We start from the raw sequence: 26,245 nt of genomic DNA, 5'->3' as shown, positions 1-26,245 counted from the left end.
GTGTGTTCTATTACAGCCTGACCAGCAGGGGAGTGTGGAATTCCCGTCCAATGTTATACCCCCCATTCCTGCAAAATCTCACCAAATGCCTTGGAGGTATAAGCTGGGCCATTATCTGTTTTGATGGTAGATGGGATCCCCAAAACTGCAAAGGCATGAATCAGATGTTTTTGTGCATCTGTCGCTCTTTCCCCAGTGTGGGCTGAGGCAAAGACAGCCCCCGAGAAGGTGTCCACAGATACGTCAACATATGTGAACTGCCCAAATTCGGACACCTGGGTGACATCCGTTCACCAGACTTCGCAGCTGCGCAGTCCTCTAGGGTTCACCCCAGAACCCATTGACAGTAGAGCGGTCTTCTGGCAATTTGGGCAGGCGGCCGCAATCGCATTGGCTTGGTCTTGCCGCAGGTGAAATTGGCGGATCAGCCCTGGGGCATTCTGATGAAATTGCTGATGGTTTAATTTGGCCTGCTGGTAGATGCTAGGTAGGCCAGCCAGCTGCAGGGGTGCGGCTAGGGTGTCTGCCCTGCGGTTTCCCTCGGCAATAAACCCAGGGAGGTCGGTGTGTGATCTTACATGCATTACAAAGAAGGGTTGCTCTCAGTGGGAAACCAGGTGTATTAAACGCGAGAGCAAGCGATAGATGGCAGGATTGGAAACTTCTTTGAGCACTGCATGTTCTGCGCAGGACACTACGCCTGCTACATAGGCTGAATCAATTATTAGATTAAAAGGCTGTGGAAACTTCTCAAAAGCCCTGATGACTGCATCTAACTCAGCAACTTGTGGAAAACCCTCCACAATCTGCACATCAGCTTCCCACTGCTGAGTCTGTGGGTCCTTCCAAGTAACAACTGACTTGTGGGATCCTTCAGATGCATCTGTAAAAACTGTCAGGGCTTTGAGTGGACGGTGATTTTGAACCTCTTTTGGAATTAAATTAAATTCAACATTAAACAATTTGTGGCCTGGATGGTCTGTGTCCCATTGAAAAATCAACCCATAAAGATGCAGTAGCCTACTCAGAATGATGAAGCTGAAGGGCAGATCCTCACGACACCAGTGGGCGTGTCGACTTGCAATGATGGATTGGACCTTCTCAAGTGCTGCCCTGACCTCCGGAGTCAGGGCCCCCGGGGAATCCAGGGTCTCCCCCGCTTTTAACAAGTTGAAGAGATGGGATAAATCTCTTGTGGTGAGCCCTAACCAGGGCCTGATCCAGTTTAGGGATCCACAGAGTTGGAGCAGTTCTCTTAGGGTTTTAGGGTTAGTGTGAATTAGGATTTTTTGGGGTGTAATGGTACGGTGGATGATCTCAAGGCCCAGATTCTTCCAAGGCAGCAGGCGTTGGACTTTTTCTGTTTGCAACTCAAATTTTGCCACCAACAATGCTGTAATAGTGTCCTCTAAGGCACATGCAAGCATGTCGTCGTTAGGGGCACAGATAAGGATATCATCCATGTAATGGTATATTACGCATTTTTTTTCCCTTGCGTGCGCAGGGAACAGAACCCTAGCAACATACCACTGGCAGATAGTAGGGCTGTTCTTCATTCCCTGAGGAAGAACGCACCAGTGTAGCGCTTCATGGGAGCTCCTCTGTTGATGGAGGGCACAGAGAAAGCAAACCGTGGTGCATCATCTGGGTGAAGGGGAATATGAAAGAAACAGTCTTTGATGTCAATAACTGCCAATTTCCAATTTTGTGGGAGCATAGATGGGGAAGGCATCTCTGTTTGGAGGGAACCCATGTCTTCAATGACATTATTGATTCTCCTCAGATCGTAGAGAAGACGCCACCTGTCACCTCCACGCTTCCTGATAACAAAAACAGGAGAGTTCCAGGGGCTGTTGGTTTCCACTCTATGGCCTTTGGCCAGTTCCTCTTCCACAATCTGAGTGATCACCTTTAATTTTTGTTTGTTCAGCGGCCACTGCTCTACTCGGACTGGTTTATCTGTAAGCCAATTCAGTTTTAGGGTAAGGCGCTCCCCAGTGGCCGCACCTAAAAATGCTGAGGAGCGGGCAAGTCCAGTTTCGCCCCCCAGTGTGACATGGCATCTCTCCCCCACAGGGTAAACTTGGAATTCAAAATGAATGGGCGTACAGACGCCAATTGCCCATTCGGCCCCATAATTTGCACTATGCTCTTTGATCTGCGTACCAATTGGAAACCCCCAACTCCCAGTACTAAGCTACTCACGTTTTGCAGCTCCCATTGTGATGGCCCTTTGTGTGTATGAATGACTGTCCTGTCTGCTCCCATGTCCATCATCCCCTGAAGTTGAATAGATTGACCCCTGCTCTTAAGGCAACACCACAGGAGGGGCTTTTCCTCTCCTAGCACCTCAGTGTAAAAGACAGAAAGATCCAGGTCATTGCACATAAAACATGGTATAGGGATAGCTTGTGCGATGATCTGGCCTTCCGGCAGGGAGAGGGGGGGTGGACAAAGTGCGTCATGAGGGTTAAGTCCTCTGGGTGGAGTGTGAGGACTGCTGGAAAAACTTCAACCCCCAAGGGAGTGTACTTAGTGCCCCCGACAACAAGATACTTGCAATCAACGGATGGAATGCGCCTGTAGGTCTCTGCCTGTTGAATATTTGGTGGAAGTCCAGGCTCCACACCAATCTCGCACCAATCCTGATTGGAATATACAATAGAGTGAGTTAGTCTGAGTCTGTAAGGTTCATGACAGTCTGATGTGGTTAATTGGCAAACGTTATTATGATCAGCTGACCCCTCGCGGATTACCCTATTTATATAATCATGTGGGGCTTAGACGTGCTGCGTGTTCAGTTTTTTTGACCGTGGTGACTAGAATGTTTGCCCTCTTGTCCTCCCCTTCTATCTCCCCCTGCACTCAGGAGAGCCCTCCCAAGGAAAGGGCAGTGGTGAATCAGGTGATTGTCTTAGCCGCAGTGGAAGCAACAACGCTGCGGCGACAAGGGCGTGCTTGGAGCTCATGGAGTAAAGCTGGGTCTTGCTGGGTCTGAGAAGGCTGCGGCCATCGCTCTTTCGGGTGGCGGATTGGCTCTAAAGACGTCTTCAATGATGAGCATGGCTTTCTGCGTGCACTCCTCGATAACTTGAGCAAGTGTGGGCGGTGGTGATGCGGGAAGAGAGAGGGTGACCCTCCTGCAGGCGTCATTGGCGTTGGTGGTTACGATGTCTAGAATGAGCTGCTCTTGTAGCTGAGGGCTGTTCTACCCTTTTCTCAACTGCAGCTCTTACCCTGTCAACAAAATCTAAAAATGGTTCAGAAAGAGATTGTTTAATGGCAATGTAAGGCACTGCAGGTTCTTTGGAAGGCATTCCAAAGAAAGCTCATTCAGCCGTAGCCCTCACCAAATCCAGGACTTCTCTGGGAATTTTTGCCACTTGCGTTTGCGCAGAACTCCACTCCCCCTCACCCATAAGGTGATCCATTGTAATTGGGTGGCCCTCAATATCCGCAGCATAGTCCTCACTTTTTTGGATCTCTGGGAGGAGGTCCCCTGTTAACCTCCTCCAAGTCCTCCCACAATTGATACTCAGCTGGAGCAAGCAGACAACTAAAGAGGCGTTTAATATCTTCAGGCACTAATGTTCTTGAAAATGTTGTCTTTAAAATGCTCCAAAAAAACCTCGCTTTTTGGGCCAAATTCTAGTTTGGACTTGTAGAGATCCCAGATATTATCATAAGAAAGAGGCTTATACCACAGGTGCATCCTGTTTCTAGTATAACTAACTGGAGTGAGGAACAAAGGCTCTGCATTACTTAAATCATCCTGCTTTCCAGGCCCCCCCGCCGGCTGCTGTATCACCATGGGAACCAGAAGGCAGGGTGTGGGAAACAGGAACCAAGGGGGCAGCACCCTGAGGGTGAGGGGTGGAACTGTGGGCAGAGGCCATGTGGAGCAAGGGCAGAGCAGATGGTAATGCCGTGGGAAAAGGGGAGGGGTCAGGTGACATGGGAGGAGGCATTACATAATCATACGTGGGAGGAGACAATGCAAACGCCACAGAGGAAGAGGCAGGGAAAGAGGCGGGGTTAGGAGGCAGGGTGGGGTGGAAGGGATTGTGGGAAGGAGACGCTTCTGTCACGAGGTGGCAGCCATTTTGTGGCACGGGCATGGTCGCCACATGACAGTGGCCATTTTGCGATGACAAAGAGGGAGAAGAACACCCAGCCATGCGGTGGCAGCCATTTTGTAGCATGGGAGTGGCTGCCACAAGGTGGCAACCATCTTGTGGCATGTCTTGGGATCACGCGAGGAAGGGGTTTTGGGCACTAAAGCGACCTTGAACCTTTCAGGCTCAGAAACTAGGAAAAGGGGATTGGAAGGAGGGTTAGGAGCAGGTTCCCTGACAGTGTGGCCAGCACTGTTGGGGAAAGGGTACCGAGGGGATTGGGGGAAGCCAGGGAGACGGTAGCAGCCCTGCGTCTGCTTTGGACGGGTTCCTTCCCCCCTCTCCACCAGGTGTAGGGGAAGTGGGAGTAGGGAAAAAAAGCAGGGACAGGGGTTGAGGGAGAACTGAGGAGCTTGCCGCAGGACATTTTCCACTTTCCCGTTCGCGAATTGCAGCATTATTTTTTACAACTTCGATAATTAAAAGAAACAGCCCCATGTACCCTTCCCTGCCAGTAGGATCGCTTTTCTTTGTACTTTCGGTTAGCTCTCAACCAACTGCCTTCCAGAAACTCTCGTCTTTGACCTCCTTAGCGGTCAATTGCGGGAACTTAGAAAATATCTATCGGACAAAGCTTTTAACTAAACCCTTAGAAAACCCTTCACCCCCCTCCCGCAGGAATCCCACAACTTGGAAATACAACTCCTGCTGAGTCGACAGCCTATTGCCCATGCTGCCGACTCAGAATGCTTCCACCCACTCACTGCTGGAAGCGGAAAACTTAAAACTTTGGAAAGGGTCCCAAAAGCCGTGGCGGCAATTGCTCATGCTGTGCACGGCGTGTCCCCTCCCCCTGAAATTAACAGCCGCCTAAAGGGAAGCCCCCCTGGCCAGGTCCGTCCCAACGCCACCAGGGGAAAACCCACCAGATGGCTGACTCCGGGAAAAAAAACAGCAGGAGCAGTCCCCAGCCCAGGAAGGCGTTCCTTTATCTGCACGCTGCAAGAAGGGAGTGCACCCTCGCTCCCCCGGGAGCACCGCCAGACAAAAATCGGCGTGCTCATGTGGAGGTGTTGGTGCTGCCAGGAACCGATAATTCCACAAGGGCTGATACCCCCAGGACAGGTCCAGCGCCATCAGGCAGCGCCTTCTGAGCCGCAACGCCTTTAAAGCCGCGTCACACCGTTGACATCTTTAAAGCCACATCACGTTTGGCGCCAAAGTTGACAGGTTCAGGCAAAGCCTCACCGCAGTGGTGCGCCAACTGCAGTCTCGTCTCATGGTCACTGGAGCTGACAGGTGCCAGCACAGGTGGTGACACAGGCAAGAGCAGGACTACGAAGCACTGAGGCAAAGGAAGGAAGGAGTGGACATACCTATGGATGCCAAGGTGCTTTATTGCCCCAGGCGGGGCCAGTAACGGTGTCAAGAGAAAAACCGCTGGGGAGGCACTTGTAAAGGGGACAGGCGTGACACGAGGAGCCAGTGAACGAGGGACCAATGAACGAAGCCCAGGGGAGGAGCGAGGGACACAACTGAACCAATAGGAATGGCCCAGAGGAGGGAAAAGGCTCAGGGGACAAATCATATATTAGGTAAGGGAAGATTGACATAGAAAGTTCTCAAAATGAAAGGGGGTTGGTTACAATGATGGACAGGTGGGAGGAACAAACCATTATGAGGGAGAACATGGGGGAACCGAGGTCAAACCAAATCTTAACTTATAAACAATAACCAACTTTACAATAAAACCTGTATAAACGACACAATGCTACAGACTACAATGATCAGGCACACATTTCAGTCTGACAAGCCACAGGTTTACACTGAACTGAACTGTTTATTACCCTTATTTCCCATTCTTGTCTCTCCCCAGTCCACTTTGAACCTTTCCTTTACTCCCCAATGCCTTCCTTCCACTGTGTCCCTAGTGTTCTGCCTCCTTCAGTCGATGAGTCAGTGGGGAAGGTTTGTTTGGTGAGATACACACAAGGACAATGGTCTGACTGTGCTTTGGTAGTCAGGTGTAGCTCATTCCCTGCACCTGATTTTCACTGATGAGGCTGCTAGAGTTCCTCCCCCAGCCCTCTCAGCTTTTATCTGATCATGTCCTGGCCTGGGTAGATGTTGATTAGCCTTTAAACAAGTAGCCTAGCACAATTTATGAGTAAATTTAAACTGCATCCAAAGCTCATTTCTACAAAATTTTGTTTGAAATAGATAAAGGGAAGCATGTATAGTATTTACCACTGTCTCTATCTCTCTATGTTTAAGTGTATTTACTTAGAGTGTTAGTATCTACAACAGCTAATACAGAGTAACCTTTTTTCTCTTTATGTTTTAGAAATAAATTAGTGGTGCTTTCAGAAATATACTATTATGGAATTTTTTGTTTTTCAACTTTTCAAATAATCTGATATTCATGAAATAGAGGCATAAAAAGCTGCCTCACATACATGAATCCTCTAGGTAGAAAATTTTATTTTATACTTTATGACTATGCTATCTATCAAAAATACCTAAAATTACTGTAAGAAGATAGTGATTGTGGAGTTGGGCTTGATAGCTGGTAGAGATGAATGCACAGCATAATTCAAGTTCTAATGTAAGCACTAGCTTTCAGTCTCTAAAATTTTACTCTTTAGAACTTACGATTTTCTTTTCTGTTAGAGATTGCTTTAAAAATAAATCCTGAAATTATGGCTAAACTTACAAAGCACCAGGGAAGAAAATTGAATATTCAGGAAATGTGAGACTGGTAGAGAAAGGAGGGTACTACTGTTAGCTAAAGCATTAGATTTGTTTTTGTGGGAAAGCAAAGGCAGTAGAGGTGGTATTTAGAAAAGAAAAGAAAAATGGTCAGGTTGTAGCTTTTGTTACACTTCTACTATAAGTCTGTTGGGCATTCTTTACCTTGGTTCCTCATCTGCAAAGATGATAATGGTAATTTCTTCTTCTTTTGATTTTTTTTTTTTGTCAGTTTAGGTGGTGAGAGTTCTTAAGAAAATTGCAGTCTCTGTTCTGTAAAATCAATAGGAATTAAGAGTCTAAATACTATGATGGAGATGTAAGGGTCTAAACTGTTTTCAAGAATCTGGGGGTTTGTGATTTTCCTTTTTCAAAATTGACTCAAGTCTTTCAGACTGAGAAACATATCTCCATGGGTGAGGCAATTTGTTTTGTTCATTATCACATCTTGACTGCTAATCAAAGGAAGGACTGCCAAGGGTTGTTGGGGGGTGACTTATGAGAGAAATTTGGGAAAGATATATTATAAGGCCATAGATAGGCTTTTCAGGTGAAATCTAAAAGTCCTTGCCACTGCACCCATTTTATGCAACACAGAAATATGAAGTCCCAAATCCCAGTAAATTAACTGAATATCTAGGTTCATAGCTAGTAGCAGGTACTAGGCTTCCTCACAAAGTACACAAGAGAACATACATGCTTAAAGTTGCCAGCTGGAATCAGTCACAAGAAATTCAGATCATAGACATGCCTCAGCCCTTTATCTTCTCTGGAGCCTGTACATCACCCTGGAGACAGTGCTGGGTGCCTGAGGGATGCAGAGACATCCAATTAGGGCTCATTCAGAGAGGGAAAACAGAGCTCTGGTCACACTACACATCTACAGCTTTTAATTTGCTGTATAATCCCAACCATCACTGTCAATCAGAAACACATCTGGCCATGATGCTCTGGCCATGGCTAGGAACATGTATCCCTGTTGGCTTTGTGATCTCTGTGTGGGAAGGCAGACTCCTGCCGTGTCCATAATACAGCTAAATGTTCTAGGTTGTCTAACAGACTCTCACATTCTTGCTTTATTGGGTTCCTTTTTTATATTTTGTTTCATACAGCTGTAGTTCAGCCTTTCAAATGGTAATGAACTATGGTGTTTTGAGAGCTCCTTAAACTGTCTTTCCCCAGGCCTGAAAGATGAACATTGTTTATCATCATGACAAATGGAAATGCCAGACTTTTTCAGTAGAGATTGGTAAAGTACTTTTGGCTTTTGATTTCTTTAACCACAGAAGCAGAAATTGTGTTGCACATAATGTCATTGCCAGTGGCTGATACACAGTTGTTCCTGTTCCTGCAAGCCTGAAAAGATTGCAGATAGAAAATTTTTCCATCTGTGTAGAACTGAGTAAAGACTTCTCTGTCACTCTCAAGAAATTTATCCATCAGCAGAGCCAGGAAAGAAAGAAATGAAAGAATGCAAGAACTGAAAGTCAATTAGGACAAGGACATGTTTCTCTCAACTCAGCTTCATGGCACCTGATTTAAGTACTGGTGTTTAGCTTTCATCTTTATTTAGTAGCATTGTCAGCACAGTTTTCAAACCTACAATTTCATTATATTATTAATACCAGGGCAGAATTATTTTGCAGGAATATCTAATTCTTCTGTGCATTCTGAAACACCAGTAATAGTTTCCACATCCATCAAGGAGCACTGCATTCTGGCATGTGATGCACAGCTGTTGAATACTATCTGACAGCTGTGTTAAAAGGCAGAATTCAGATAGAATGTCAGAGTGCAATAACATGGTTGGAATTAAATCAAGACTTTCAAAAGGAGGCATATGATCTTTTAATTATCAGTTACTCAACCCTTGACTTTGGATCATATTGTGGCAAATCAATGTCCGCTGCATCCCTCATGAAAGAATGCATTCAGTCCTAAAAGAGAGACATTACTTCATAGCATCTTCAAAAACACTAATTACCCTTTTATGAAAACATTATATATAGGGAAGATGCACTTTAGATACAGTTATGACAAAGTGAGTATTATTTTATTAAGCAAGTATTTTCAAAAAACAGGACATCTCTCCATAAGCCTTCTAAGCCCTATTTGAGTCGCAAATACTGAATAGCAAGTGAACATGGAAGCATTCTTATTTTACTCATTCTTATTTTCCCTCTTTTGATGCTTATCTTGTTTTATGTTTGCAGATGACAACCATACACTTGCATGGAGTACAAAGCCAATTCTTTAAATCACCATCATGAGGCAGTCTCTATGTCATGTTGATAGCTGTGTTCAAAATCTGTTCGGTTCTTTTTTCCGGAGTGTAGATTACCAGAACTGTAGACAGAGCTTAGTCTGTGACACTGACAGGTCCATATTCCTTCCCTGTATCACCTCTTGTTCTGTCGCACAGCCATATTACAGAAGTGGTTCACAATCATCTCATTTTCAAAAGCTCCAGAGGAAAAATATATTTTTTAATGCATTAATTTCAGCCTCTCACTATTAATTTGGTTCTTTAGGTCTTCAGTTTACAAAATCATCCCATTTTCCTTGAAAATTGCTCTAGTAAAGATCCTTCTTGATGATGCCTCTCTTTTGTTGTATTAAAAAATGTCATTCTTTCAGCCAGTGTAATCAGTTTCTCTTTTGTCAATTCTTCACATAGAAAGATACATACAGAAAAGTAAAAAAAAAATCATGCAATAGTTCTTTATCAATATGACTCTTAGCTTTAAAGTACATTGTTTTGCAAATGTTCCAACTATTTTTAGAAGTAATAAAATATTGTAAATACTGTCATATGTACATGAAATAGTTACTGTTTGTAGTTTCATTATTTCACCTTCACCTGAGAAAAATGTGCCTTTTATGAGCCTAATCATCTGTGTTCCTCATTATATAGCCCTATTTTTATGGGGCTATAAAATTATTTTTGGGTAATTTCTGACATTAAACACTAATGTTTGTGCCTGCCATTTGTTTACAGTAATAAAAGCTGCATGTGTTTACACCAAACTGGAATTTATATTTAAATGGTTCTCTCTTCACTGTCTTTATATGCACAAAATGCTCTGAGTGAGTTTAAAACTAACCCAGATGCAATTTTCCAGCCTATAGCTCAGTTGCGCACCTGAAACACGCCTAGATATTCAGAAGTGGCATATGGGAATGTCGCCAACTGTTGTTCTCTTCCACACTGTCCACAGTAAACATGTTTTAGACTTAGCTGCATTAACTGATACTTGGCTTTGTGCTTGAAAAACATTTGTATGATGATGCATTACAGTTTCTTGATGTAGAAAATTAATTGCATACTGCAAAATTAGTCATCTGATGAACCACAAAGGATTTTTCCTCACCCAGGACACAGCTTGTTCTCATGCTGTGCTACACGGAATGGGTTGCAAACATACATCTACCTGTGAATGTGCTAGGGGTAGGAGTGGAAAGCTGAGATAAGGAACTCCTGATTGAGGCAGTAAAATGTTCTTCTTTAGTTTCGAAGACTGAGGTTGGCTACCGAGAATCCAACAGCTGACTGCAGTCGTCTCCAAGCAGGAAGTGTACTGGTGGGAGAAGCAGGAGGTGTCGTTTCTTCAGGCTAAGCAAACAGATTTAGCAGCAGCAGGGACTCCAGGGCACCCAGAACTGTAACCTGAATTCTGAGGACATCTAGTGGTATGAGCCCACGGCAGGGAATGGGTCTTGGTCCCAGGTGGTGACCCCTTGCAAATCTTTCACCTGAAATTTACTGCAAAATGAAATACAGTAAAAACAATTGGTTGAATGTGCTGAAAGAGTAATATTCTTCTGCTCAAGGGATCCTGAATTCAATACTGACAGTCCTAAATATAGAGAAGTTTTGAGATTGGATCAAAATCATAAGCTTGTAAATGAATGTTGGACCTTTTCTATTTGCCTTCTGTTTTCAGGACTTTCAGAGTTCAAGTATGTTGACCTCTTCTTTGCATCAGTAGGGGTAAAAGTATATTTTTGTCGCTAAAAGGCTGCTTTCTTAGGTTAATTAATTAACCTAGAAGTTAGAACTCTAAGATAAGAACCCGGTATCCCAACATGCCAAAGAAATATGCAAGATTTGTTAATGCTAAGAAATTGTAATCCTAGTGCTGCTAATCATTCAGAGACCTCTATCAAGTCCTACCTGCTTTTCTGAGGTTCTGGTTTTCAGCTTCCAAAGTGGAACTGTTGGTGTTGCCTCACCTTTTTGAGAGAGAGCAAGAATCAATTACCTGCAATTCAAAAAAGGACTTTGGTCAAGTCATGAGATACGTATTACATGCTGAGTATTGTTACTGACTGTTGCATGATGGCGTGTTTTTCAGTGAGCCCTTGATCTCATACTTCCTTCCTGCAGAGAGGCAGGCATCATGAAACAGAGATTCATTTCATCAGTCCCAATTATTTTGCAGCTTGCTCTGACTACAGTAGGTCTGACTGGTAAGTACAACACTTCCTGAAACACTTGTTTTTTCCTTAAGACACTTTCTTTAGAAAAGTCTGAGGCTTTACCCCATTTATCCTGACCAACACTGGAGCATGTACCTCTTTAAGTTGCTTTCTTCTGAAGTTTGTTATGGCAATTTTGAAAATGGCTGGAGTTGTCTTTTCTTTTTACGTGATTAATTTAAGGATTCTTTGGTGGCAATACTGAAACACTATATTCACTTTATGCCTGTCACCTTCTTGGGATTTAGCATATGAATAGTTACTCTATTTGAGATAATTACATGGAACTTTAATGAAATAAAGATAAGCTTAGGTTAAAAGGTCACACGCTTGTTGTTTTAAAATGAATGTAAATGTGTAGTCTGTATTCTTGGTGTAAGTTAATGAGAAGTAGTCTTAACAAGAAATATTCTTAAATATATTTGGATTAACAGGGAATGATTGAACAATGAATGAGTACATTCAGTTTGCCAGTACCCAAAAAAATCTATCTAGCCCATTGATTTCCTTCTTTTTATAATTTTCTGACCTATAATTTACCTCAAATATGTGCAAAGAATGGAATTTTAGTTCTGTTGCAAAGTTGAAATTTAATTTTAAAATAATCTGAAGATACAAAATTTTAATATTTATGGGGACAAATCCTAAAAGTCATATATTTATTTCCCATCTTCATAATTTAATTTTGAGATAAATATACCATTTTGAGTTTAGGTAAAAAATAAATGTTCTTGTTAAAAAGCAAAATCATTGTACTAGCTGTTTTAGAAGTTTGAGGTTAAGTGTATATACCTTTTTGAGAATATTGATCCTTTTCCCAGGCAGAGTTATTTCCTTAATTCACTCCAGTTTTGTATAATTTTATTGTCTTCAAAAAAGGAATGCTAGGTTGACTTTTATCATTCAACAATAGCATCCAAAAGCATTGCCCACTTCTAATTTAACTAGTTGGATTTTTGCACTTCCCTAGGTCAATCATACCCTGGAAAACCTCAGATAATAAGATGTCGTTCTCTAGAAAAGGAAACCTTTTCATGTTGGTGGAAGCCTGGCTCAGATGGAGGACTCCCTAACAATTACACCCTGTTTTACAGCAAGGACAGGTAACAAGTGGTGCATATGTACTCTGTAAGTGATCAGGTGAGCGTTTTGTCAGACCAAGAGAATGACAACATTAATTTGTAAAGTTGTTTTTATGAATCCATTTTAACCTTAGATAGACAACAGGGGCTGCATAAAATCCATGGCTTCCCTTGTTGGATGAAAACATGACTACTAAAAGCCCCGAATCTTCACCCTGTCCCTCCTGAAACTCATCTACCAAAAATCCCACTTGTCTGAAGATGTGCTGGAAACAAAGGCGTGTTTGCCCATCTTTTTGGGAAGCACAAGCTTTCAGCTAGATGGGGTCACCCTCTGAGCACTGAAGCATAAGGGCACCACAGGGCAGCAGATCTCCCATCACCCCAGCCATGGAGCAGGGCAGGAGGGGCGCAGCCCAGCCCTGGGCATTGGTCACCTCCTTGGGGACAGGGACAGGCTGAGGCCACGCTGGGCTGGGACATCGGCTCATGGGTTGGGCTGGCTCAGGGGGCTGTGACTGGGAAAGGCAGGACTGTGTGGAGCTGGAGACCAGCTAAACTGGGGACCTGGGACCCAGGTCCCCATGGAGGGGCTGGGCAGGGTCAGTGAGGGCTGCTGGGGCCCTGCCAAGGAGCTTGTCCATTACCATGCACACTAAAACCCCATTCTGGACTATGGTCATTTTTTTCTCCTGTTGGTTTTGTGGTCAGTGGTTCCCAAAATGCAGTGAAATCAGACATGGGTGTAACATCTCAAAAATTAATATTTTGGTAATTATCACTCCCTCATCCTGCTCAGGAATGAAGTGTATATGTTTGGCAACTTTACTTAACCTGTCCATCTTTCTTTAACTTTTTACTTTCTTCCTGAAAACAGTCTTTGGACAGGGACAAGTAAGCAGGGAGGCTTAGAGATTAAGTTTTTTTATAAATCCAGGGAGATTAAGAATAGGTAAGATAAAGCCTCAGAAATCACTGCGACATTTAAGCATTTCAAATCATTGAGCAGAAAAAAATGCAGAAAAAAACTCTTTAATGGAGTTACCACACACAACAATGATTTGGGAACTTTTATTTTATGAAAGCCCAGATGTTTCAGTCTTCATCAAAAAGTTTAATGAACATTTTAATTCACTGCCCAGAGCCATTTTGCTTAGGGAAGGATAGGAGTGCTTATCCATTTATTAAATCTGCTGAAACCAGGCTCTGCCAAGCATTTTAGACCTGGGCCACAATTGCCTTTCTAGGCTCATTTTCTCTTAGGTATAGACCCCTTTCTCCCATCTTTTCTTTGTGAACTATGACAAAACTTCCTGGAAACTAAGAAACCTTATTACTGATCATACATAAAGCATAATAGTGGAATTACTGTTCATTCTTGTGCCACATCAGCTGACGCTTTGGATTTGTACAGTTCTTATCACCTGAGACAGGCTGTGAGTACATCACCTTGGCCAGCTTTGAGCACAATCCCTCTCCTAAATAATCCAAAGACCCATGTAAGGGCAATAATAATTGACTGTGAAGTAATTTTTTTTCTTCTTTTTTTTCAGATAGTTTTGATTATGATCATGTTAAAAAGAAATAAATTGACATCAGGAAGGTTGTGGAACAGGTTGTCCTGTGCAACCACACAGCACATAGAGGACAACCAAGGGATCAGACCCAGCTACCATGGATTTAGGAATGGCGGGTCCTGCTTGATCTCCTTTTATGAACAGGCAACCCTCTCAGGAGAGGCTGTGGATGTAGTCTGCCTGAACTTCACCAAAGCCTTTGACAATGTCTCCCACAGCATTCTCTTGGAAAATCTGGCAGCCCATGGCTTGGACAGGAGCACTCTTTGCTGTGTTTAGAAAGGGCTGATGGCTGGGCCTAGGAAGGGGTGGTGAGCTGTGCTGCATCCACTGCAGCTGGTCACTAGTGGTGTGTTTAGGGGATCAGTGCTGGGGTCAGCCCTGTTTGATATCTTTACTGATGATCTGGATGAGAGGATTGAGAGCACCCTCAGTGAGTTTGCAGATGACACCAGGCTGGGCAGGAGTGCTGATCTGTTGGAGTCCAGGAAGGCTCTGCAGAGGGATTTGCATGGAGGCCGATGGTGTGAGGTGCAGCCAGGCCACGTGCCAGGTCCTGTCCTTGTTAACAACAACCTCATGCAACTCCAGGCTGGGGTAGAGAGGTTGGAATGTGGCTCAGCAGAGAAGGACCTGGGGATGAACATGAACCAGTGTGTACCCAGGTGGTTAAGAAGGCCAGTGGCACCCAGCCTGTGTGGCCAGCAGGACCAAGACAGTGATTTGCCCCGTACTTGGCACTGGTGAGGGCACACCCAAATCCTGTGTGCAGTTCTGGACCCCTCACTGCAAGAAAGACTTTGAGGTGCTGGAACATGACCAGAGAAGGGCAACAGAACTGGAGAAGGGTCTGGAGCATGAGTCATGTAAGAAGCAGGTGAGGGATCTGGGGGTGTTCATCCTGGAGAAAAGGAGGCTCAGGGATCACCTTATCACTCTACAACTCCCTGAAAGGAGGCTGTACTCATGTGTCCATCAGTCTCTTCTCTCAGGGCATAGTGATAGGACAAGAGGAAACAGCCTCAAACTGCACTAGAGGAGGTGCAAGTTGGACCTCAGGAAGAATTTATTCACTGAAGGGATGGGTAGGCATTGGAATGGGCTGCTCAGGGAGGTGGGCAGTCACCATTTCTGGAGGTGTTGAAGAAGATACTGGACATTGCACTTGGTGCTATGGTCTGGTTGACAAGGTGGTCAAAGCTTGACTTGACAAGCTTAGAGGTCTTTTCCAACCTAAATGATTCTCCTACCTTGCTGAAAACAAACTAATCAATAAAAGAGCTCTTTGCCATAGGGCCCATAAGTTTAATTTCTCGGGGTGATATGCAAAGATATTTAGGAACTTATGTAATTGAAGTAAATATTTTTCATTTGCCTCTTACTTGCTTATAAATATTGTTAAAATTTCTTTGTTTTGTCTGTGGAAATTTCTGTTTCTGTTCTTTTGTTGATTTATTCCTATGTATAAACAAAGGGGAGAAAGCATTCATCAAAACAACTGCAGTAAAAATGTAAATGAAGCATTTATGGTAATGTCATTTCACATGTACCAAATGTTTCCCAGAGATGGGATTATAGATATATATATATATATATAATATTAAATTATAATAAATATATATATATATAATTATTTAAATTTCTGGTTATTCTATATCTATATAAATTATATCTGTGAATATATATATATATATACACACACACACACAAACATTTCAGATTTTTCTGCTGAATCTAGTCCATTGCTAGAATGTTATCTGCTTTGCTTCATTTCCTAAATTTTTCAATCATTTTGTTTCAGTGAAGAAAAAATCTATGAATGTCCAGACTACCTAACATCAGGTCCAAATTCCTGTTACTTTGATAAAAACCACACTAATCCCTGGACAACATATATTATCACCGTAATGGCAACAAATGAGATTGGAAGTAACAGCTCAGATCCTCAGCATGTGGATGTAACTTCCATAGGTAAAATCAAAGAATGAAATGGAAAACAAACTAGTTGGAGATGTGTTCAGTTTTTAATCCCAGAACAGGTAGTGGTGAAAGGTTTTTTTCCTCATGATGTGCAATTTGCTATTGAGAAGTGTTTATTTACAGATAACCTAAAATATGCATGTTAAATGTATGTGAAAACTGCATTTTAATTCTAAGTTAAGTAACTACATACTTGATTGTAGGAATTTCATGTATGAATATGTAAAAATTTTAACTTTAGGTGAAAAATTTGCTTCACTTTCTAGTTGTCTGCAGTATTTTAATTAGACTCAATGTAGATTATAAAATTTTTCAAATTAGGTTAACCTACCAAGTACTTCAAATGTAAAAATCATTTTAACTGCTGGCATTGCAGTCTTGGAAGGGTAAAAATAACTGCCTGAGCATTATGCAGGCTTTTTGTAGAACTTTATATTCCTGACTCCAATCTAGTTTCTGCACACATATTATATACCATTTTAATTATAATATGCTTAGTTTTTCTAGCTATGAAATAGATGACATTCTAGTTTTCCAGGAGCGGCCTTATAAAATTATGATTTGTATTTCCTTAGCCTGACAAATTCAGAATAAAGTTTAAGATTTGCTGATACTGTTGGAAATCAGGAGCTAGTTAAACTTATTGAGGAAAAAGGAAAAATAAAAGTCTTCTTTATTATTCTTTTACATTGCTGAAATATCTGAAAATAATATGATGACATACAAAACATAAAGGAGGTGGTTTTTTTCTGAGAGAAAATTAAATAGCACACTTTTCATTCATTTATACAGTTCAGCCAGATGCTCCTGTGAACCTCTCTCTAGAAACAAACACATCTGCTAACCTGTCATACCTTTGTGCAAAATGGTCTCCACCCCCATTAGCTGAGGCCAGCTCTAATTCACATGTGTATCACTATGAGCTACGACTAAAGCCTGAGGAAAAGGAAGAGTGGGAGGTAAGGAAAAAATACATTTATTTTATAAGTGCTCTATTCATTATTATAAGTGCTCTATTCAAATGAATTCTCTTGTCTCAGTTTAATTGGTCCTATAAAAATGTAAGAATAGAAAAATTATTGTAACTAGATCTGATTAAATAAAGAAAATTACTGGAGTGTTCTGTGAAATTCAATATATTTACATAATCATCCTAATGTTATGTATGACAAAAACCAGTTATCATCATCCTCTTCAACATGATCACTTGGAAGCAACCTGCCCCTCAGAAATTCTATTGTGGCCCACTCACATTTAACCGCTCCATTGACATTCTCGACATGTTGCCAAATTTCTAGGAATCAGCTTCAGTACTGCTACAGCTGAGTTTTCAGGATAAAATGTCATTCTTAAACTTATAGTCATGTGTCCTAAATGCTGCTTAGCTTGTTGCTGCTTAATGATGGAGAATGCTATGCATTTTGAAATAGTTCTGAGGAGAAATTAGAAGAGTCTGAGAAAGTAACTTAAAGCCACTGAGAAGTATTTCAGTGGGGGTTTATATGTGGGCTGGACTACTTGTAATGTTCTTTGCATTATGGATCTGATGGCATATTTGGAAGTCTACGGTTTAATATTTTCTTGAATATCAGAATCAGCAGTGATTTTTTTCTGCTAAATCACTACTTTTGCTTCTTGGTAATTGATATCTTATAAATAGCCGACTTAAATCCCTGACTTTCAGAAGTCAGAACCTCATGCCTGTTCCTTTATGGTTTATTCGTTGAAGTGGTCCAATTCTTGATTATTTTCCCAGTCCATTTTCTTTTACAGACAGTGTCTGTAGGAATGCAGACACACTATGAGGTGAGCAGCCTGAAAGCTGGGGTGAAGTACATTGTTCAGGTGCGTTGCATGCTAGACCTTGGAGAATGGAGCGAGTGGAGCTCAGAAAGAAGCATTCAGATCCCCAAAGGTGAGTGGATGATTGCTGCTCTGTAAATTGCTTTTAAAGTGTGGCAGGTTCGATGCTGTGAAGGTGCCTAAATGCCAAATCCTGAAAACCTGGCCTCTCACATGGGTACTTAGTAGCGCTCAGTGCATTTTACCATACTTCCTTTGTAATTGCTTTGTTAATCTTGTTGATCTGGTCAGGATCCTCTGCTGAAACTAGCTATGATGAACAAGGTGGGATTTACTTGGAAGTCATTTCTGATACAGACATGCCTAAATAATTTATTGTTCCTATCCCTTTGTTTAAAAACCATGTTGATTTTATCTGTAGCTATAAATATCAGGTAATATTTTTTGTATAAGAGCCCAGACAGAAAGCCCTGATGGCTCTTACAGATACTATCACATGGAAGTCACTATCTGCATTTTACTGGATTTAAGTAGACACATTAAATATGTATGACATCATATCTTGTTGCAAGACACTTTAACCTAGCTGTCTCAAAACTTCTTCAGTTAGTAGTTTTATTATTCATTATTTGACATGAATATTGTTGAAGTACTGTGAATAGAAAAATACTTTTTAAATATCCCATTTTCAGATCTGCCTTAGGCAATTATAAATTTGGAAAATCAATCTCTCTGCTGTACATAATAGAAAATATATATTATTGATGTAATAGGAATACTTTTGCCACAAATACACAACTGCAAAAGTTTCAATCACTTCAGGGTTTTGATGAGCATCATCCTATTCAAAATTCAAGCATTTTTCTCCGCCCAGTTCTTAAGTGCTGTTCTTGAAACTATAAAAACTTGCTCTGGAGCAATCATGCAAGTAGCCTGAGTACTGAACATAAAAACATTACAGTGAAATATGAGACCTGCTTCTTTGTATATTTTGAGTACTTCAGAAGAAAATTACTGGCAAGAATGCCAACAAATAGACATACATTTACATTCTTCCTTTTTTTACCTAAAATCAAAAGAAAATGACAGCATACCTTTCAAACAAACAGAATAATCTTTAAACACATCTTTTGGAAAAAAAGATTTGTTTTGTATGTAGTGGTTTAAGCCCAGCTGGCAACAAACCATCACACAGCTGCCCACTCATAAATCACCATAGTGGAATGAAGGGAAGAATTAAAGGTAAAATCTGTGGGTTGGGATAAGAACAGTTCAATCACTAAAACAAAGTAAAATGTAATAATAATAATAATAATAATTGTAGATGATGATGATGATGATGATGATAAAAAAGGGGAAAAAATTCTGGACAATATATTTTCTCACCCACTGCTGATAAATGCCAGACTCCATTTCTGAATCCTGATGGGCACTGGTTCTGGGTAATTCCCAAATTTGTATGCTGGAGATGATGTTCTGTGGAACAGGTGACCTTTGGTCAGGTCACCTGTCTATCTATAGTCACTCCCAACCTTTTTTTTCTGTTTTGTAGCTCTTTACTGATGGTGCAGGAGACACAAAAAGGCGCCCTTGGTTTAGGATAAACATGACTTAGTGACAAAATATCCCTATAATGAATGATAATACCCCTATAATGAATAATGAAAATTATTCTTATACTGTATCCAAACCACAGCACTATACCAGTTACTGAGAAGAAATTATGCTAGCTGAAACCAGAACACCATAGAAAATAGACTGGATAGTAGAGTGTATTTTAAATAACTCTGTAGAGCCTGCTATGACTGTATTTCAACATTCCTTATTAGATTTTGGGGCGGAAGAAAGCCACAGGCAGAAAACTAAAACTGTTCTTCAGTGCAGCTGCAGTGAGAGAGAATTCTGAATCCAGATGAAAGTAGCCAGTTGTTGCCCTAAGCAGCAAATGGTCCCTCCTTTCCTGTGCCACTACAAAGCAAGTTTCTCTTTATTCCTGTTCCTGTTTTTCTGTTTTCCTGTTTTTCTATTTTCCTGTTCTCTGTTTGACTTTATTTTGCAAATTCAAGGTGGACCTAATGGATTAAACTTACTAATTAGTTCATTTCTTTATCTCTTACAGAAAGGTTACCTCCTGAAAAGCCTATAATAATAAAGTGCCGTTCTCCTGAAAAAGAAACATTTACTTGTTGGTGGAAACCTGCTTCAGCTGGAGGACTCTTGACCAAACACAGTTTGCTTTACAGCAAAGAGGGGTAATAAGTGCTGTGTAGTTATTCTGTGTTTTGTTGGAAGGACCTGGAAAATCAATCCTCATTGGTTTCTTATTTTGGGAGATCACATTTTCTGTAGTCCATGGTTTTGTCCAGTGGCATGTTATGGCATCACAGCAAAGCAGCAACATGTCTAAGATTGAAAAATTAAATCTTGGTCTCTTTATAATGACAGGTATATAATTACTGTGAATTCTGTCTTTTAATTGCTCATCAACAGCTTGTTAGTAAACAGTGCAACTGCACAGTCCTAAAACTCTTCAACCACGCAGTCTTAGAAATAAAACTTTCCAAAATTAGCAGATACTAAAATTTTTATCTTCTGATAAGGCTTGTTTTGCACTAGTATTCATAAGGCATGAATGTTTTCTGGTTTCTGTAGTAACCTTTCCTTGGAACTCAGATAAAGTGCTAAACATTCATTTTAAAGAAAGAGTCAATAAGTCTTATGAACCTTTTTTGGTCCTTTTTAGTTCACCTAGTACTGCTGTACTTTGCAATTACCTAAATAGATGCTAAACTCTGTAACTATCAGCTGAGAGCCCACTCTTAGTGTAAAAAGACAGATACTGGTCCAGCCAGGTATGGCAAAGTAAGAGGTCCACATCCACAACTTTTTCTTTTGTTACTGTGCATCTAGGAAGAGCATGAAAACAATGACTACATACTCAAATTTCTCTCCTACCCCTCCTCTGACTTTGGGAAGCTTGGGTATGGATGTTAAGGACAGTACAAAGTAGATTTGTTTTTTTAATGATCAAGAGATGAAAGACCAAATAAATTCTGAAGGCATATTAGTGTAATATGCAGAATTCCTGTAAGTGTGAGATGATCATTGGAAATACATAGTATTTAATAGATAGAAGACTCAGCAATCACTTCTACTCAGTCTCTGTAACGTTTAAGGGCTCTGGGCTGTGCAGTGAACAGTGGCTTTCAGAGAAGGAAGAGCTGTGCTGTACTAGCCCACAGCTGCATCTGCAATAGCCTAAATCCTCCAGGCTTTGTGGTGTTTGCTTTGTGGGGAAAATGCTTAGTACAGTCTCTGTGATTGTCCAATGACTCTTTAGTCTGGAAGCAGTTTTCTGATTTTCTTCACATTGCCAGGTGTGAAAAATCAGATCCAGCCCTAAATAATGCTGAAGTACTAGTAACCAAAATCAGGTGTTGCAGTCTGTGTAACCTAATCACTGGGATTCTTTCATTTCAGAGAAGAAAAAGTTTATGAATGTCCAGATTACAAAACTGCAGGCCCCAATTCGTGCTACTTCGATAAAAAGCACACCTCTTTCTGGACCATATACAATATTACTGTGAGGGCAACTAATGAAATGGGAAGTAATGTCTCTGATCCCCATTATGTGGATGTGACTTACATAGGTAAGAGTTAAAAAGTAGTTTCTGTGGAACCAAATTATTCAGAATCATGGGTTTTGACACAAGAATTTTAATTCCAGCTCTCCTTGTATATAGGATTACATTCAAGTTTAAAACTTATACAAATAAGATATTCCTTAGTGTAATAACAAATCAATATTCATCCCTTTACCATCTTATTTTCCAAAGAAGCCAAAAATGCTAAAAGCTTTAAAATTATGTTCAGATAAATATTTATTGGTTTCCATATTTCTTGTAGTCAAACCCTAAGAAACATCATCCAGCTAAAATCTTTTTTCCACTGTATAAGCAACAGAAATCAATTTAATCTTTTAACTAATAATACTTAAATCTGATTACCCAAAAGTAGTTTCCAGACCCAAGAGAAGCTGCATTAGTGCTTTTTATAGCAGTATACTGATAATCTTTTTATAAGACTTTTTTCTACAGAGTGACTGTGGACAAGTAATTAGGGTCTTATCTAAGGGAACGGAACATTATCCTTGATAACCATTTTGTTGCCAAGGATCTGGCTGCCAGGAGTCTGGCAACTGGAAAAAGGCTGTTGGAGAAATGGCTTTATACTTTACCTCAGTGCAATGACCCAATGAATCTTTGATCAGACAGTGGTAAAAATATACACAATATGCAGAAGCTCTACCTCTGAACTGAGGGAGATGCAAGTCTGAATCCTGTGTTCCATTTTGATTTATTTTTGAAATATAGACAGAGCTTTAATATGGTGTTTTGGTTTACTTTTAAGTATCCTTACTTAGAAGTGTAGGGATCATGTGGTTGTGTTTTCTGAATGTAAAAGATGGAGGAGACAAGTTTCACTAGCTGCATCCATGTTTTCAGTGTTCCTAAATATTTATGCCAAGCTTTGATAAGATTATAGTAGAACACAACTTTCAGAACATAACATCAAAGATGTTAACTTTGAAATACAGTCGTGGGGAAAAGTAACAATAAATAGAAATGTAAGAAAAAATATTTTTGATGATAAATGGTTAAGGCAAATCTCAACATGAGTTTAATACACTTACTACTATTCGGGGGGGGGGTTAAAATTCCTAAATCCATACTTAATTTATCTGAAAACTCTTGATTTCTATATTCCAGTAGCAGTTCTAAATTACCAGACCCAATGGAGATGGCAACTATTCACTCACATCATTTTATATTTCTTCCTAAGCTGCAAGGAAAAAAGTCACTTAGATTCTTATTGACAGTTCTTTTATTTCAACAGTACAGCCAGATCCTCCTGTGAATATAACCCTGGAATTAAAAAAGTCAATAAAGAGAAAACCGTATCTGGTCCTGACGTGGTCTCCACCCCCACAGGCTGATGTCAGATCTGGATGGCTTACCCTTGAATATGAATTGCGACTAAAGCCTGAAGAAGGAGAGGAATGGGAGGTAAGGATGTCACAAGTTTTTGCTAGATAATATTTTCTGACCAGCTAGATTTTGTCGGCCAGGTCCCATGCCTGAATGTAATGAAGCAGACACTCTAAATAGTTCATAATTTTTCAAAAGTGCTTGTGTGACCTGTGATTTCCTGCTGGTATCTCAGATGCTGCTGTACAATAGCAAGTGATTAAGTATTTGTTTTTAATTTTGGTCATTATTTATTAATCCTATTGGCATTGTAGTTTAAATTGTTCCTTCTCATTTAGTCATGTTTCTTTCATGATAATTTGTTCTTAATCACAGGTACTTCTTAGATAACAGAAAGCTTCAGTGACATTACGTAAAATAATTTAAATTTATATAAATAACCATTAGGTAGTAACTGTAGTGGCCACCCAACAATAATAAATTTTTATGGCTAGGATCTACAACTTAAACAGCTGAGTGGTAAATTAAAGACTCCAGCTATTGGTATTTGACTCCATGCCCTTCTTGTCTGCAGAACTTCCAAACCACCTCTGTATCTCCTCCTGCCATCCCCCTCCCACTGCACTTCCCTCTGACCATTGCAAGACCTACTTTTTATTACCCTGTGCATTTCCACAACTCCACATTGCCTCTTCCTCTCTGCATTTTCTTTCTCCATCTCTGTTTTCTTCCTCCCTCATTAATCTCTGCCTCCTCCTCTTCCTGTCACCATTGCAGTTCCTACCATTACCACAGCTTCTCACCTATTTGCCATAAATTCATGATGTGTTTTTATACAGCAGTTTAATTTACACCAGAGCCAGATCTCATTCCCACCTCCTAGAAAGCTAAACTATAGAAATAAAATAGATGTACCATTATTCCATGCCTGCTCAACAATTATTAGGAAAAGGTATCCAGAATAATTCTATATTACCATCTTGACTACCAAAACCTTAGCTGTGACATTTATTTTATTTCCAGACTATTTTTGTTGGACAGCAAACACAATACAAAATGTTTAGTTTACATCCTGGAAAGAGGTACATTGTACAGATTCACTGCAAACCAGACCACCATGGACTGTGGAGTGAGTGGAGCCCAGAAATGTATATTGAGATCCCTACTGGTGAGTGGCCAGGCATCCCTTCTGTAATTGTTATTACATGCAAGTTAATGTTATATTTTTTGATAGCTGTTTGTGGCATCCATGCAGATCCCTTAGTTTCCCTAGGACAGACAAGAACATCATTGCTAAGGTAACCAAATATTTATCATCTCTGCACCATACCCAGATACCTTTCCCCTTCATTACTTTATGATAGAGTTGAATAATTTCTTTGCTTGTTTAAACCATGTTCTTTCTGTCTGTTGCCTCATTTGTTCTCTTTATGGTAGTTTTTAATTAAAAGAACACTGGCAACTGCATTAAAATGGTGACAGAGACAACAAAGAGCGATTGCCTTCAGACAGTAACAGCTCTTCATTACTTCATTACTCTTTATCTGGAATTCATATGAAATAACCACTTCAGTATGAAAAGTGTTACATTACAACAAAAGTCCTTCAAAATATGTAATCCTAGGTCACTTTACCCAGCATTTAATTAATTGTATGATATGTATTTAATAATGAAATGACTACAGATTTAGTACAACTGGATTTGAACCCAATCTGTATAATTGGCTGTGACAAAATTTTCCTCTCCATGCATTTTTGTATGATTTTTCCAAGACAGTTTATTTCCTGTGCAGTACCATTAGTAAAAATTATATTCATTATTTGATATTACAGGGATTGTTGAGATCTGTCTGTGCTGCTGAAGGCCTCTGTTCGATAATAAATTTGGCAGTTCAGGCCAATTTTTAAAATAAAAGTAATTTGTGAGGGGTTTTTGGCATACTGACTGCATATGCTAGATGTCTGTCCTTGAATAATTTTGTTTTTTCTTAGACTTTAGAGTAAAAGATATGGTTGTGTGGATCATCGTTGGCGTCCTGTCATCTCTTATATGTTTAATCATGAGCTGGATAATGATTATGAAAGGGTACAGGTAAGCCACCAATTTCACAATTGCATCAAGTCCAAGATCAGAGAAAACTTTCCAAAAATAGAATTCTAATATTTGATTCAATATCCTCTACCATTTACTTTAGCTTATAAACTATTAGTTAAAGGTATTTGACTTAATTCGCAACTGATAAAGCAGTGTTTCTGCTTCTTATGGAAACCAGGCTAAATTCTCAGTTAGAGACAGCTCTGTTAGGTCTGACTAATCTTGGTTAGTCATGTAATATTCATCAAAGATTACTTGGAGTATCCCTGTTCTGTAGGAGACATGTTTTTGGGTTTTGTCATAATTTCCTAAAGTAAACAAGGTTATATTATGAGATTGTCTTTCTGCCAGCCTCTCCATCAATTTCCCAAATGATTTCTTAGAATCCTGGCTAATTTCAATCAAATTTGAAAGAGAAAGGTGTTGCAAAGATTATTGCTTTTGTACAAGTCCAACAAAAAATACTGGCTGAGTAGAAGAAAGGGAAAGAAACTGTGGTTGGAAAAGCCATCCTGTTTAGCAGTAATCAGGTGACAGGCAAACATGCACAGACAGCCCCACTAGCCCTCCTGAGCTGTCCCTCACTTCACTCTTTCTTGGGCAGTGGTGAATTTACAATGGTATTAGAGAACTGGAGGTTAAGGGACAGATGACAATTAAAAGGACATTACTAATTTTACTTTTCCAGTTAAATAACTTTTGTATTGCTAGTATGTTTTTTATAAGTCATCTAAGGGTACTGTATGAGCTGTAACTGGATTTGTCAATTACACAGCTTGAGAGGCAGACAGGAGACAAGGTCCAACTGGGATATATAAGATATGGGAGAAGTGTTTAAAATCTCAGTCATATTCTGAGGAAGTGGGAGAACAAATAGTGAGCTAGTGTCTGTATTTACAGCTGGTATGTTTGCTCTGGGTTTTTTTTTAGAATGATGGCCTTTATCCTGCCACCAGTTCCAGGACCAAAGATAAAAGGCATAGATACACATCTGCTGGAGGTGAGTACCACAGCCAACAACAAAAGAATTCACCATAACTTGCTTTTCCAACTTATGTACTAGCAAACACAGTTACCACAGTAATGTGTAAAACTGCTTCAATTACTCAATGTTGGAAATAAGCAACACTTTCCAGTTAAGTATGTGGGGGATATGTGTGAGTCAGAGTTTTGTCTTTCACTTGTAACAGGAATTTAAGAACAGGGTTTGTGACTGCCCTGTTCCTTGGGGCATAAGAAAATGCCTCTGTGAACTTCCTTGTAGTTCTTATGGAAGATGCTTTTCACGGTCTTTTGCTATGCTGCAGAGGCAGGGCATGTCTACACTGTAGTTCTCCTCCATTTCCTTCTTGTTAATCTCAGGAGACCTATACCTGCC

At 40.5% G+C, this 26,245-nt stretch overlaps 1 protein-coding gene across 1 annotated transcript in view; it reads left to right on the top strand.

The window, feature by feature from the left end:
- PRLR (prolactin receptor) overlaps positions 1–26,245 on the top strand; it is a 95,744-nt gene that overhangs the window by 60,858 nt on the left and 8,641 nt on the right. The window contains exons 3-13 of the mRNA XM_054517949.1: positions 11,219–11,333; positions 12,313–12,445; positions 15,803–15,972; positions 16,774–16,940; positions 17,755–17,896; positions 19,904–20,036; positions 21,265–21,434; positions 22,681–22,850; positions 23,796–23,940; positions 24,765–24,864; positions 25,798–25,867. Of these exons, the coding sequence (XP_054373924.1) occupies positions 11,264–11,333; positions 12,313–12,445; positions 15,803–15,972; positions 16,774–16,940; positions 17,755–17,896; positions 19,904–20,036; positions 21,265–21,434; positions 22,681–22,850; positions 23,796–23,940; positions 24,765–24,864; positions 25,798–25,867 (1,470 nt within the window). The 5' untranslated portion in view covers positions 11,219–11,263. The remainder of the gene's footprint in view (positions 1–11,218; positions 11,334–12,312; positions 12,446–15,802; positions 15,973–16,773; positions 16,941–17,754; positions 17,897–19,903; positions 20,037–21,264; positions 21,435–22,680; positions 22,851–23,795; positions 23,941–24,764; positions 24,865–25,797; positions 25,868–26,245) is intronic.

Source organism: Molothrus ater, chromosome Z, assembly GCF_012460135.2.
Source record: "Molothrus ater isolate BHLD 08-10-18 breed brown headed cowbird chromosome Z, BPBGC_Mater_1.1, whole genome shotgun sequence".
Taxonomy (NCBI): domain Eukaryota; kingdom Metazoa; phylum Chordata; class Aves; order Passeriformes; family Icteridae; genus Molothrus; species Molothrus ater.
The sequence above is the reverse complement of the archived record's forward strand: the minus strand, read 5'-3'. Positions and strand labels throughout refer to the sequence as shown.